Here is a 12,323-nt window from a genome sequence, read left to right on the forward strand (position 1 = left end):
TGAAATACATTTTGTTTTTGTTTTGTCTTGATTTAGTTTTTGTTTTAGTTGTCCATGCAAGTCTTTTCACCTTAAAGTTATTGCAAGCACCACAACTTATTACAGAAGTGTTTTTTTTTTCCTTCTTTTTTGTTTCTTTTTTTCAAAGCAATTTCCCATTCCCTAATTTATGGATGGAGTATTTCAACATTTTAACCTTGTGGAGGTTAGCTTAGTGATTGCAACAATTTTTTGAGTGAATGAGATGTTTGAATTTGATTCTTATCCTGAAGTAATTTTTTTTTTTTTTAGATTTGTTTTAAAAGAAAAATGCAGTAGACCCCACAAATCTGAGAGCAAAATCAACTCAAAAGACATTGTGAAAGCAATGAATACACAAAGGGCCTAATGCATCTACTGCGTTCATTAGGACCACCAAAGGTGCATATGAGTCCAAAAAAGATTTGAAAAGTAGGATTCTCTCCCTGAGAAAAGAAAAGGTTTGGCCATGAATGAGCCCCCCCTTGGACTCTTTTTAACTTTCAATGCTATGAGAGAGGGAGGGAGAGAGAGAGAGAATTGCACAAAAGCTAAAGCAAACTTGATGGTTCATCCTTCAAGAATTTGGAGCAATTTCTTTAAACATAAACCAAACTGTACACTATGCTCTCTTTTCAAAAAGACAAATCAAAATGCTAACTCTACAAAAAAAAAAAATAATAATAAATAAATAAATAAACAATCCATTGACTAAAAATTAAAAGAATTTACACTAACCAGCATGTTTCTATTTCAAGATGTTTACATCAATTTTTTTGCCCCCTCTTCTATGTTTTTTTCAAGACAAATTAACATTGACACTGGCATTCATGTAAGAGTTACATACAGGGCATGTGTGGTGGTACTTGGACCCACAAGGAGTGCATAAGCACAGATGCCTACATGGCAACACCAACACACAAGATTCTCTCTCCCCACACTTTTTGCACAACCGCTTTCCACCACCACAGCTACTGCTGCCGCCCACCGCCACCTTGTCTCCTCCCTCGACTGCTAACATGCGCCTCCCCACCACCTCCACTTCCTCCCCATCCCTTCCATAATCATTGCTGCCACAGCACGACTCCGCATCCTCCTCTGCCGCCGCTCCTCCTCCACAACCAACGATGGAAGGGCGGTCGTCGCTAACGTGCGCCAGGACTTGCTCTAAATGGGAACGCAAAGAGTTGGCGGCGGCCTCGTTTGTCTGAGCCAAGTCTCTCCATAATTGGTTCTCAACGTACAGACTTTTCACTCTTTCTTGAAGAACCCAATTCAGTTTTCCCATTCTCTGAATCTGCTCGTCCTTTTCCTTCATCTTCTTCATTACTCCGTCTCCAATTGCCGACACCAACAATCTTGCATGTTGCTTTTGCTTCTCTTCCAATTCCACTATTATTTTATTTGTCTGTCAATCACAAGCAAAAAAATATTAAAAACCAATTCCAAAAAAATAATAATTTTTTTGTTTGCTTTGATCAACGTAACTCTAATTGCATCGATTTTACTCTTTTAAAATTTTCATGTTAAATCAAAACAATACGTAAAAGAAAGCCGCAAAATTGAAGCAATTTAAATTACGAACACCAAATTAGCACGGGACAAATGACAAGAATCAAGTGTTATTATCTGCTTCTTTTTTTTTCCTCGAAAAGAGAGATGTGAAAAAAAAAATTATAGAAATAACCAACTTTTCATAATTGTTTCACATCTACTGATTGGAAAAATGTGAAGAGTAAGTGATTTTGGTGATCAAAATTTTCGATCATGGTAACAAGTTTTTTTGTTTTTGTTTGTTATTTGAATAGAATAGATAGAGGGGGAGAAATGAGACTTACATGTTCTGCGACTATATGGTCAATCTCCAATTGCTGTTGATGGATCTGTAACGGAATGTCTCGGCCTAGTAAAGAAGACAACTCATACAAGTTGTTGTTGTTGTTGTTGTTTTCTTGAGGGACTGTAAAATTGCTAATCTGATTGAATGAATCCCTAGAACGCTTTCTGGGGGCAACAGGGACATTGTAGGTGACCCCACTTTCCGCCTTCACTGAAGTTTTCACCGGAACAGAGTCGCAAACCAGAGACTGAGGGAACGGTAACAGAGACTCGTGCAATGTTCCTGTGAAAGGCATCCCAAAACCCATCTGGGTATTGTACGTGCCGGCGTTTCCAGCGTTGCTGTTCAGAAGATTTCTGCAAAAAATTCAGACCCATATCAGATGAACAAATCTACACAAAGAAAAGATGAGAAATTTAATTCCCACCAACCAAACAAATAAGAAAGACTTGGAAATTCATGATACCTATTTGTGATCAGTTGTGGAGGGAAGAGGTTGAGATGCCCTGCTTCAACGGCCATGGAGGGCTCTATTCTTTGTGGCTTGTTTTTGGTCCAAGAGAGATGTATATGTGTATAGAGAGAAGAGAGAGAGAGCAGAGCATGCAATGGCTTTAGAGCTTTAGATAGTGTGAAGAGAGAGAGACAGAGAAACGGACGCAGAGGTTGCTTTATAGAGAGAGAGAGAGAGAGAGAGAGAGAGTGGAGAGAAGTCTGCAAATTCTAGAGTGAGAATAGGGGTATATATATACACACAGTTTCTGCGCCTTAAAATTAGTAAAACAGAGTGGCTGATTTGTTCTGATTTGAATGGTATAGAAAAAGTTGTGTGTACGGATTTGCTTTTATAATTTAGTACTCCACTATCCAAACCAGACTAGTAAACGGATCAATTAATTAATACTTCCACATTATTATGTACTAGCAATGTTATATAGACCACTAATTTATCATCACTAATACTATTATTAGTGAGGTGGCAATTGAAAAAAAAAAAAAACAAGGTATAAAACACATGTGGCAGTGGGTGAGACCCACTGCCACATCATTAGAGCCATTACTAATTAGTGGTCTAAAGTATTTTTGTATTATATACTATTACTTACCAAAATTGCTGAAAAGTCCAACTTATTAGAGGTTACAAGGTAATAAATTAAGTCCCTTGATGGAAAGTGAGTTATAATTCACTTCTCAAGTTATAATTTATTTTATTTTTTTATAAAAAATTAATTATAATTAATTTTTAATCAATTTTTAATTAAAAAATTAATTATAACTATCTTTTCAAAATAATCCTAAATTGATATTTTTTATTAGTAAAATATAGGGTATGCTTGGTTTGATTTTGAGAGAGTGGTTTTCAAATATTATTTTTTTGGAGAGAATTTAAAAAAAAATTTAGTTTGTTTGGTTGTGTATTTTGAAAGTAGTTTTAGAGTTTAGGAATTTGGAATGATTTGATATTTTGTTATAATTGATGTTAGAATTTCCCATCTTTACCTTCACCTACTCCACTACACACTCCACTTCACCTACCTCCACTTCACCACACACTCCACTTCACCTAACCCACTATCACCTCCACTACACCTACTACCACATTTTCTTCTATATATAGATTGTATAGGAATTGTAATTAATCAATCTTGTAATACATCAATCAATAAATACATCAATTTCAACTTGGTATCAGAGCAAGGTTAAGACCTTCGTATTTCTCGCTTCACCGGCGGGCGACAACCTTGCCTTGGCCGCCCGCCGGACCTCAACCTAATCCGCTAGAATTTTCACACACACGGCATACATTGGGAGATGTATACATACACACCTGTATCTGCTCTCGGGTTCTCTCACTATGGAACCACCACCCCCACTGCCGCCGCCGCCATGTCTTCCTCTGGCCGACGCCGCCGAATTATGGTCTCTCCTTGGTTCACGAACGGCACTGTCATAAGCATCCCCACAGGCCCTGCTCCGAATTCAGAATACGCGCTTTCTTCGATCCCTGCGCCGATCAAGACAATGTTCAACCTGTCCTCTAACTTCTTGACTCACAGAGATGCTTGGGCTGGCACGTTCGAGCCGGTTGTTGACGACTTAGCCTTTCCCCGACCTGCTTGCCCAGAGGTTCTGCCCGATGTGGCTCCATTGAGACGAACAGAAGCAGATGTACATCGTGGGTTGTCCGCGTTTCAGACCGCGGTAGTCCAACTGGCTGCTGTTCTTAATGGCGACCACTTTCTGCGCAGTTTTCCAGCTGCGATGCGCAAGAAAATGGCTGTCACGGACGCTCATGCGTATGTGAGGGGTGCTGTGTCGCGGTTTATAAGGGCAAGCCAAGAGGCCATCCAGTTGGGTGCAGACCAATCTGCCATTGTCGACATGCGGTCCTCCCTCACCACCAGATCTCATTATCTCGGCAGTTTTGGTTTAGCACATTCCCCCTCCACTTTCTTTTTCTTTTCTATTATTTTGGTTTAGCACTTTCCCACTCCACTTTCTTTTTCTTCTCTATTATTTTACTCCTTCTTTGCACAGCACACGACACCCTGTTTTCTCTATGGTCTAAATTTTTATTTTTTTATTACTATTTATATCAAATCATCATGCTGCCTTTTACTCTTTCTCTGCCCATCCACCGCCCAATTTTATTTTTTTTATTTTTTATTATAAAACTTTTAGTTGGTGCTCTCCCCACTTTCCTTTTCCTTTTTTTTTTTTATTTTATTTTTCGTAATCATTATATATATATATATATGTTTGTTTACAAATTTGCACACCAAACCATATTTTATTCATCTCAGGGATCAACCCCGATCACAATTTTACACCAAAAAAAAAAAAAAAAAAAAAAAACATACAAACAAAAACCACACCCACAGGCGGGATTTTTCTTCTCTACTCTACCGCCGGTCTCTTCTTCTTGCCTCCGTCCTGGGCGGCCCTTGACGGTGTTGCCTCCGTGTTTCCCACTCCACTGGGCACGATCACTACTCCCTGCTCCTCCACTGCAGCATACGGCGGACCTCCAAATCGGAACATCACAGTAGCCTTCCGCTTCAGCTCCTTGTTTTCTGCCCTTAGCACGCTTATCTCTGCTCGCGCATCCTTATACATGCGTTGGAGCAGAGCCAGCTGGGAATTTAAATGCTGCACCTCATTTGTCCTACTCTGCAGCCGGTTCGACAAATTTGTGACCGCCGTCATGGTTTCCACGCATGACTTCAGAGTATACTGATTAGCCTCAATATCAGTTTGCACCGCCATTTTTTGCTCCACCGACCGCATCGGAAAATTCAATGGAGCAAAACCAGAGGTGTTTGGTTGAGGTTCACTGGCCACCGCACCAGTTATTTCTCTTGTGGGCTCGTTCAGTTCTGGAAAGAGCGTGAGCAGGTTCTGGGTAGCTGGACGGGAAGAAGAGGCCATGTTTTTGGGTTGCTAAGTGTTTCAGCGAAATAGCAATTTCAGACTGGTAATGTTCGGAAGGGTTGGTGACAGAATGGCAACAAAGTGTTCCACAGTCTCTCTCTCCGCAGAGGCAGAGTTTTTTCAGCGAAGGGTTGGTTTCAGAGGTTTCAGAATGGTATGCCTCAGCCTCAGCCTTCGTCTTGGTTAAATAGCCGAGGCAGCCACGCGTATCGCGCGCCTCTTGCCGCCCGACAAACTGGCACGCCTTTTCATGGCACATCTTTTGATAAAGTGGACACGCCTTTTGATGGCACGCCTTTTGAAAGATTGGGCACACCTTTTGAGGGTGCGACTTTTTAAGGGTCCGACAAGACTCTGTAAACTGTCCCGACATTGATTCCGGTTAGTTTCTACAAGGGTCCAGCAAGACTCCGTAAACTGTCTTCTACAATGGTCCGACATGACCCCATAAACTGTCTTCTACAATGGTCCGACATGACCCCATAAACTGTCTTCTACAACGGTCCGACATGACCCCATAAACTGTCTTCTACAACGGTCCGACATGACCCCATAAACTGTCTTCTACAAACGGTCCGACATGACCCCATAAACTGTTTTTCTACAACGGTCCGACATGACCCCATAAACTGTCTTCTACAACGGTCCGACATGACCCCATAAACTGTCTTCTACAGCGGTCTGACACCGCCATACAGTGTCCTCTACAACGTTATGACACCACCATTCAGTGTCTTCACCAACGGTCTGACACGACCATACAGTGTCTCCTATCCTTTTTTATTTTTATGTATTTTCTTGTTTTTGTTACTCTCTCCAAACTCAAGTTTGTTAGTTTCTCTCCTCCTTGAGTTTGCGGGGGGCTGTTAGAATTTCCCATCTTTACCTTCACCTACTCCACTACACACTCCACTTCACCTACCTCCACTTCACCACACACTCCACTTCACCTAACCCACTATCACCTCCACTACACCTACTACCACATTTTCTTCTATATATAGATTGTATAGGAATTGTAATTAATCAATCTTGTAATACATCAATCAATAAATACATCAATTTCAACTATTGAATAGATATGTGTGAGAGAAAAAGTGATTGAGAAGGAGAAAAGAGAGAGAAAAAGTAATTGATTGATGTGTAGGAGAGAGAAAGTGATTTTGAAAATTAGTTTGAAAAAATTATAAACCAAACAAGCTTTTTAGATTTTTTTTCCAAAATCACTCTACAAAACCAAACCAAACATACCCATAATAGTTTCGTGATAACTTTTTTTATTTTTTTTAAAAGATATTTTATTTTTAATTTTATTCTTTAATTTATCTGTTCACTTTTTTTTATTTGTTAATTTTTTTGACTATCTGTTTAAATTATATCTATCTGTTCATATTATTTTCTATCTATTTAAATTTATATCTATCTGTTTAATTTTTTGACTTATTTGCTCAAATATCTGTCCAAGTTTTATTATCTGTTTAATTTTTTATTTTTATTTTTTTATATGTTGAAATATCAATCCAAACCAAATACTATCCGTTGAAATATAGAGCCAAAAAATAAGGGGGTTATGTTTTCACCCAAAATATGATTGTGTGGCTTAGGTTGATATTTCTCTATAAAATTTTAGTAAATAATTTGGGAATGTAGTATTTGTTAGATATACTTTCTTAGTGGAGTATGATACCCAATTGGTTTATTAAAATATTTAATTTGATTTGGTGTTAGTTATAATATATATATTATATTATATTATATTATATCTAACTTTTTTAGGCCCAATTGGTATTTAATAATCTGTTTGGCGGAAGTTAAGGTTTTTATAAAAAACCAAAGAATCAACAATATATTTATATATATTGTTTTTGTTCTTCCGAATATACGGCGGTTGCTATACTATTCTTTGATGAAAAATTCGGTAGCTTGGTTAAAGTAGTGGCTGTGTGAATTTGCTTTGGGGACTTCAATTTTCTGTTTCTTCTGCACAGATTTGAAGCACTGTTTTGGGTTCTTTTTGTTGACAATTTCGACTTAGAAGGTGTTGGTGTTGGTTTTGGTTCATTATTTTAAGTCTTCTTCAACTCTATTTTGAAGACTTTTGTTTATCTATTTGGTGATATCTTTCCTCTTGTTTATTTGTGATTATTTGGAATTCACCTAAGGATGGTTTATGAGACTATTTATGTCTCGTTTGTAATTGTTTGGAAACTCTTGATTGATAGTGGAATCTGATTTCGGTCCCGTGGACGCACTTCATATTGAAAGAATCACGTAAAAATTCTTGTGTCGTTGATTTAATTTTTTCGCATCAGTTTTTATTTCTATTGATTAATTTACTTATGAAAAACCATCTATTTTCCCTAACAACTAGTATCAGAGCTTACGGTTTATTTGAATTTATTTATTTGTGTAAATCAATGGAGAGGAATATGGATCGTATATCTAGCTTCAACAAAAGCAATTGGGTAACTTGGAAAACTAAAATGGATGACCAATTATTTTGTAAAGATTTGTATGGGCCTATTGAGGGTGATAGTGGCAAACTCGATGGTATAAAAGATGATGAATGGAAGAAGCTTAATCAAAAAGCTATTGGTGTTATCCGTCAATAGATTAATGGCAGTGTGCTTCATCACGTCATCATGCTACTACTGAAATTTTGGTACATGATTTATGAAAAAAATTAGGTCTTTATGATAGAAAATCAGTCACAAATAAAGTCTTTCTGTTTCGAAAGTTGGTTAATTTAAAATATAAAGATGACAGCTCTATTCCAGAACATTTGAATAAAATAAAGAGTATTGTTAACCAACTTGCTTATATGAAAATTGTTTTTGATGATTGGTTATGACGATTAGTAATTCGGTGCTCGATAGAGTTGTCACAATGAGCCAAGTCACTAATAGCTTGTTGAATGAAGGAACTAGAAGAAAATCAACAACTTCTTCTCATTCGGAGGCATTTGTTGTGAGGCCGAAGCAAAATAAAGGAGATGAGTAAGACTCATTATGGTTGTAATCAAAGTCATGAAAAATCAAGAGATGGTTCTTTTTCAAAGAAAGACGTTGAGTGCCATTGTTGCTATAAGAAATGGCGCATGAAGCGGGAATGCCGAAAGCTCAAGAACAAAAAGAAAATGTGTGACAAAAGTGTGGACAAAAAGTAAGAAGACATAACGGCAGCTACTACCGATTGCGATCTCATAGTCGCTTGTGAAAATGATTGTGTCAATTTTATGAACCAAGAGAGCAATTGGGTGATTGATTCTGATGCTTATTTTCATGTGACTTCTCGAGTTGATTTATTTACTATTTACACCAAAGGAGATTATGGGTGTATTTGAATGGGTAATGAAGGTTTGTCCAAGATTGTTGATATAGGTGATGTTTGCTTGGAAACAAATTTAGATTGCAAGTTGTTACTTAAAGATGTGAGGCATGTTCCAGACATTTGACTCAATTTGATTTCTACCGGGAAGTTAGATGATGAAGGTTATAATAACAAATTTGGTGATGAAAAATGGAAGCTCACAAAAGGTTCTTTGGTGGTGGCTAAGTGTAAGAAGACTCACACACTTTATTCAATGCAAGGAAAAAATTATAAAGGTGTTATCAATGCACTTGAAGATGATACTTCTACCGACTTGTGGCATAAGCGGCCTGGGCACATGAATGAAAAGGGGCTGCAAGTTTTGTTTAAAAAAGAGCTTTTACCTGGTTTAAAAGGTACATATCTTAAAACTTGTGTTTATTGCTTGGTGGACAAGTAACATAGAGTTTCTTTTTATAAAAATGTTGCTTCTAGAAAAGAAAATTTTTTGGAGTTAATTCATTCAGATGTTTTTGGTCCTTTAAAAGTTAGAACACATAATGGTGCACTTTATTTTGTTACTTTCATTTATGATTATTCAAGAAAAATTTGGGCTTTTGCACTAAAAACTAAAGATCAAGTTCTAAATATGTTTAAGCATTTTCAGGTCGTGGTTGAAAGGGAAACAAAATAGAAATTGAAGTGCATTCGAACAGACAATGGTGATGAATACATTGGGCCATTTGATGAGTATTATCGCAGCCAAGGTATTCGATACCAAAAGACGGTTAAGATGACTCTTCAACAAAATGGTGTTGCTAAGAGGATAAACGGCACCATTATGGAAATAACAAAGTGTCTACTTTCACATGTTAAATTGCCAAGATCCTTTTGGGGTAAGGCAATTAGGACCGCGGTTAATGTGATCAATTTGTCTCATTCTTATCCTTTCAATGGCAATGTTCCCAAAAAAGTTTGGACCGGCAAATATGTGTCTTATGAATACTTGAGAGTGTTTGGTTCCCGAGCCTTTGTTCATATTCCAAAAAATGAAAGGTCTAAGCTTGATAGCAAGTCCAGACAATGCATTTTTCTTGGCTATAGGTGTGATGAATTTGGTTATAGATTGTGGGATCCGATTGACAAGAAAGTTATTCGAAGTCGTGATGTTGTGTTTCTTGAAGACCAAACAATTGAAGACTTTGACAAAGGTAATCAACCGGAGCCAAAAACTAGTGATCTTATTGACATGGATCTATCTCCTTCATCTTTGGTAGATAATGAAAATGAGAGAGATATGCAGCCACCTATTAAAGATGTGGAAGGTGATACTAATCCTAATGAAGTTGATCTAGAAATTGAGAAAGAGTATCCAATTCAAAAACCGCCACCATAACTTGAGTTAAGGAAATCTGCAAGGGACCAGCAACCTTCGAAAAAGTATTTTCCCAATGAATTTATGTTATTATCAGATCAAGGAGAGCCCGAGAGCTACCAAGAAGTAATTGAGCATGCAAAGAAAGGTGATTAGAAAAAGGCCATGGAAGAGGAAATCAATTCCTTACTTGAAAATCATACTTTTGATTTGATGAAGTTGCCTAAAGAGAGGAAAATTCCAAAAAATAAGTGGCTCTTCAAATTGAAGAATGATGGCAAGAATCTACGGTACAAGGCACATCTTGTTGTGAAAGGCTTTGGGCAAAAGAAATATGTTGACTTTGATGAAAAAATTTCGTCAATTGTGAAGATGTATTCTATTCAAATTGTACTTTGCATGACTACAAGTATGAATCTTGGAGTTGAACAACTTGATGAGAAGACTGCATTTCTTCATGATGACCTTAAAGAAGAAATTTACATGGAGCAACCGGAGGATTTTGTAAAGAAAGTGAAAGAGAAATTTGTTTACAAAATAAAGAAAAATTTGTATGGCCTCAAGCAAGCGTCACGGCAATGGTACAAAAAATTTGACTCTTTCATGATGAATAATGATTTTTTCTAAAACCACTTCGGACCATTGTGTGTTTGTGAAAAATATTTCGGATGACAATTGTATTATTCTTTTACTTTATGTTGATAAGATGTTAATTTTAAGTCAAGATACTACCATGATTAATAAGTTGAAGTTAAAGCAAGTCTTTTGCTATAAACTATTTGGGACCAACAAAGCAAATATTTGGTATGAAATTATTCGTGATTGCAAAAATGGATTGATTTGGTTGTCTCAAGAAAGCTACATTGAGAAAGTTTTTGAGAGGTTCAACATGGATAAAGCAAAGCCAGTTGGTTGTCCACTTGCGGGTCACATCAAGCTTAGTTCAAATCGATGTCCTACAAATGAGAAAGACAAAGATGATATGCTAAAAAAATTTTATGCTTCAGCGATTGATTCTTTGATGTACGCCATGGTTTGTACAAGGCTGGATATTGCTCATTCTGTTAGTGTGGTGAGTCATTTTCTCTTTAATCCTAGTAAAGAACATTGGGCAGCGATGAAATGGATTCTAAGATATCTTCGAAGGTGTGTTTATGTTTTGGGGATAGTAAGTTGATACTTGGTGGGTTCACAAATTCCAACATGACCGATGATGTTGATTCTAGGAAATCTACTTTGGGGTATTTGATGACATTTGTAGAGAGAGTTGTGGCATGACAATCTAAATTACAAAAATGTATTGCTCTCTCAACTACCGAAGTTGAATTTATCGCCATTACAGAAGCTTGCAAAGAAGAGTTATGGTTAAAGAAATTTTTGCAAGAATTAGGTTTGAATCAAGAAAGGTATGTTCTTTATTGTGATAGTCAAAGTACTATTCATTTCAGTAAAAATTCTACTTTTCATTTGAGATCGAAATAAATTGATTTGAGATACCATTGGATTCGTGATGTGTTAGATTCAAAATTGTTACAACTCGAAAAGGTTCACGCGGATGATAATATTTCGGATATGTTGACTAAGACTTTGTCAAGAGACAAACATTTGAAGTGTTGAACTTTGGCAGGTATAGTTGATGTTTCCACCTAAGTTGGTAGGGGGAGAATTGTTGGGTATACCTCCTTAGTGGAGTATGTGACCCAATTGATTTATTAAAATATATAATTTAGTTTGGTGTTAGTTATAATATATATTTTTTTATATTATATCTAACTTTTGGAGGCTCAATGGGTATTTAATAATCTGTTTGGTGGCGGTTAGGGTTTTCATAAAAAGCCCAAGAATCAACAATATATTTATATATATTGTTTTTGTTCTTCCGAATATGTGGCTGCTGCTATACTATTTTTTGATGAAAAATTCGGTGGCTTGGTTAAAGTAGTGGTTGTGTGAATTTGCTTTGGGGGCTTCAATTTGTTGTTTCTTCTGCACAATATTTGAAGCACTGTTTAGGATTCTTTTTGTTGACAACTTCGATTCAGAAGGTGTTGGTGTTGGTTCATCATTTTGGATTTTCTTCAACTCTGTTTCGAAGACTTTTGTTCATCTATTTGGTGAGGTCTTTCTTCTTATTTATTTGTGATTATTTGGAATTCACCTAAAAGTGGTTTATGAGACCATTCATGTCTCGTTTGTAATTATTTGGAAATTCTTGGTTGATATTGGAATCGAATTTCGGTCCCGTTGACGTACCTCGCATTGATGGAACCACGTAAAAATTATTATGTCATTGTTGATTTTATTTTTCCGCATTAATTTTTATTTTCATTGATTGATTTAGTTGTGGGA

At 36.7% G+C, this 12,323-nt stretch overlaps 1 protein-coding gene across 1 annotated transcript; it reads right to left on the minus strand.

Moving 5' to 3' along the window:
• Positions 1-706: 706 nt before the first annotated feature.
• Positions 707-2,728, minus strand: LOC114295146 (BOI-related E3 ubiquitin-protein ligase 1). The gene is made up of 3 exons (XM_028239339.2): positions 2,325-2,728; positions 1,857-2,214; positions 707-1,426 (listed from the first exon to the last, which is right to left on the minus strand). Exons 1-3 carry the CDS (start codon positions 2,378-2,380, stop codon positions 818-820), a joined length of 1,023 nt encoding a protein of 340 aa, XP_028095140.1. The 5' UTR covers positions 2,381-2,728; the 3' UTR covers positions 707-817.
• Between the last annotated feature and the right edge of the window lie 9,595 nt (positions 2,729-12,323).

Source organism: Camellia sinensis, chromosome 9 (assembly GCF_055761805.1).
Source record: "Camellia sinensis isolate YWXY chromosome 9, ASM5576180v1, whole genome shotgun sequence".
NCBI lineage: Eukaryota > Viridiplantae > Streptophyta > Magnoliopsida > Ericales > Theaceae > Camellia > Camellia sinensis.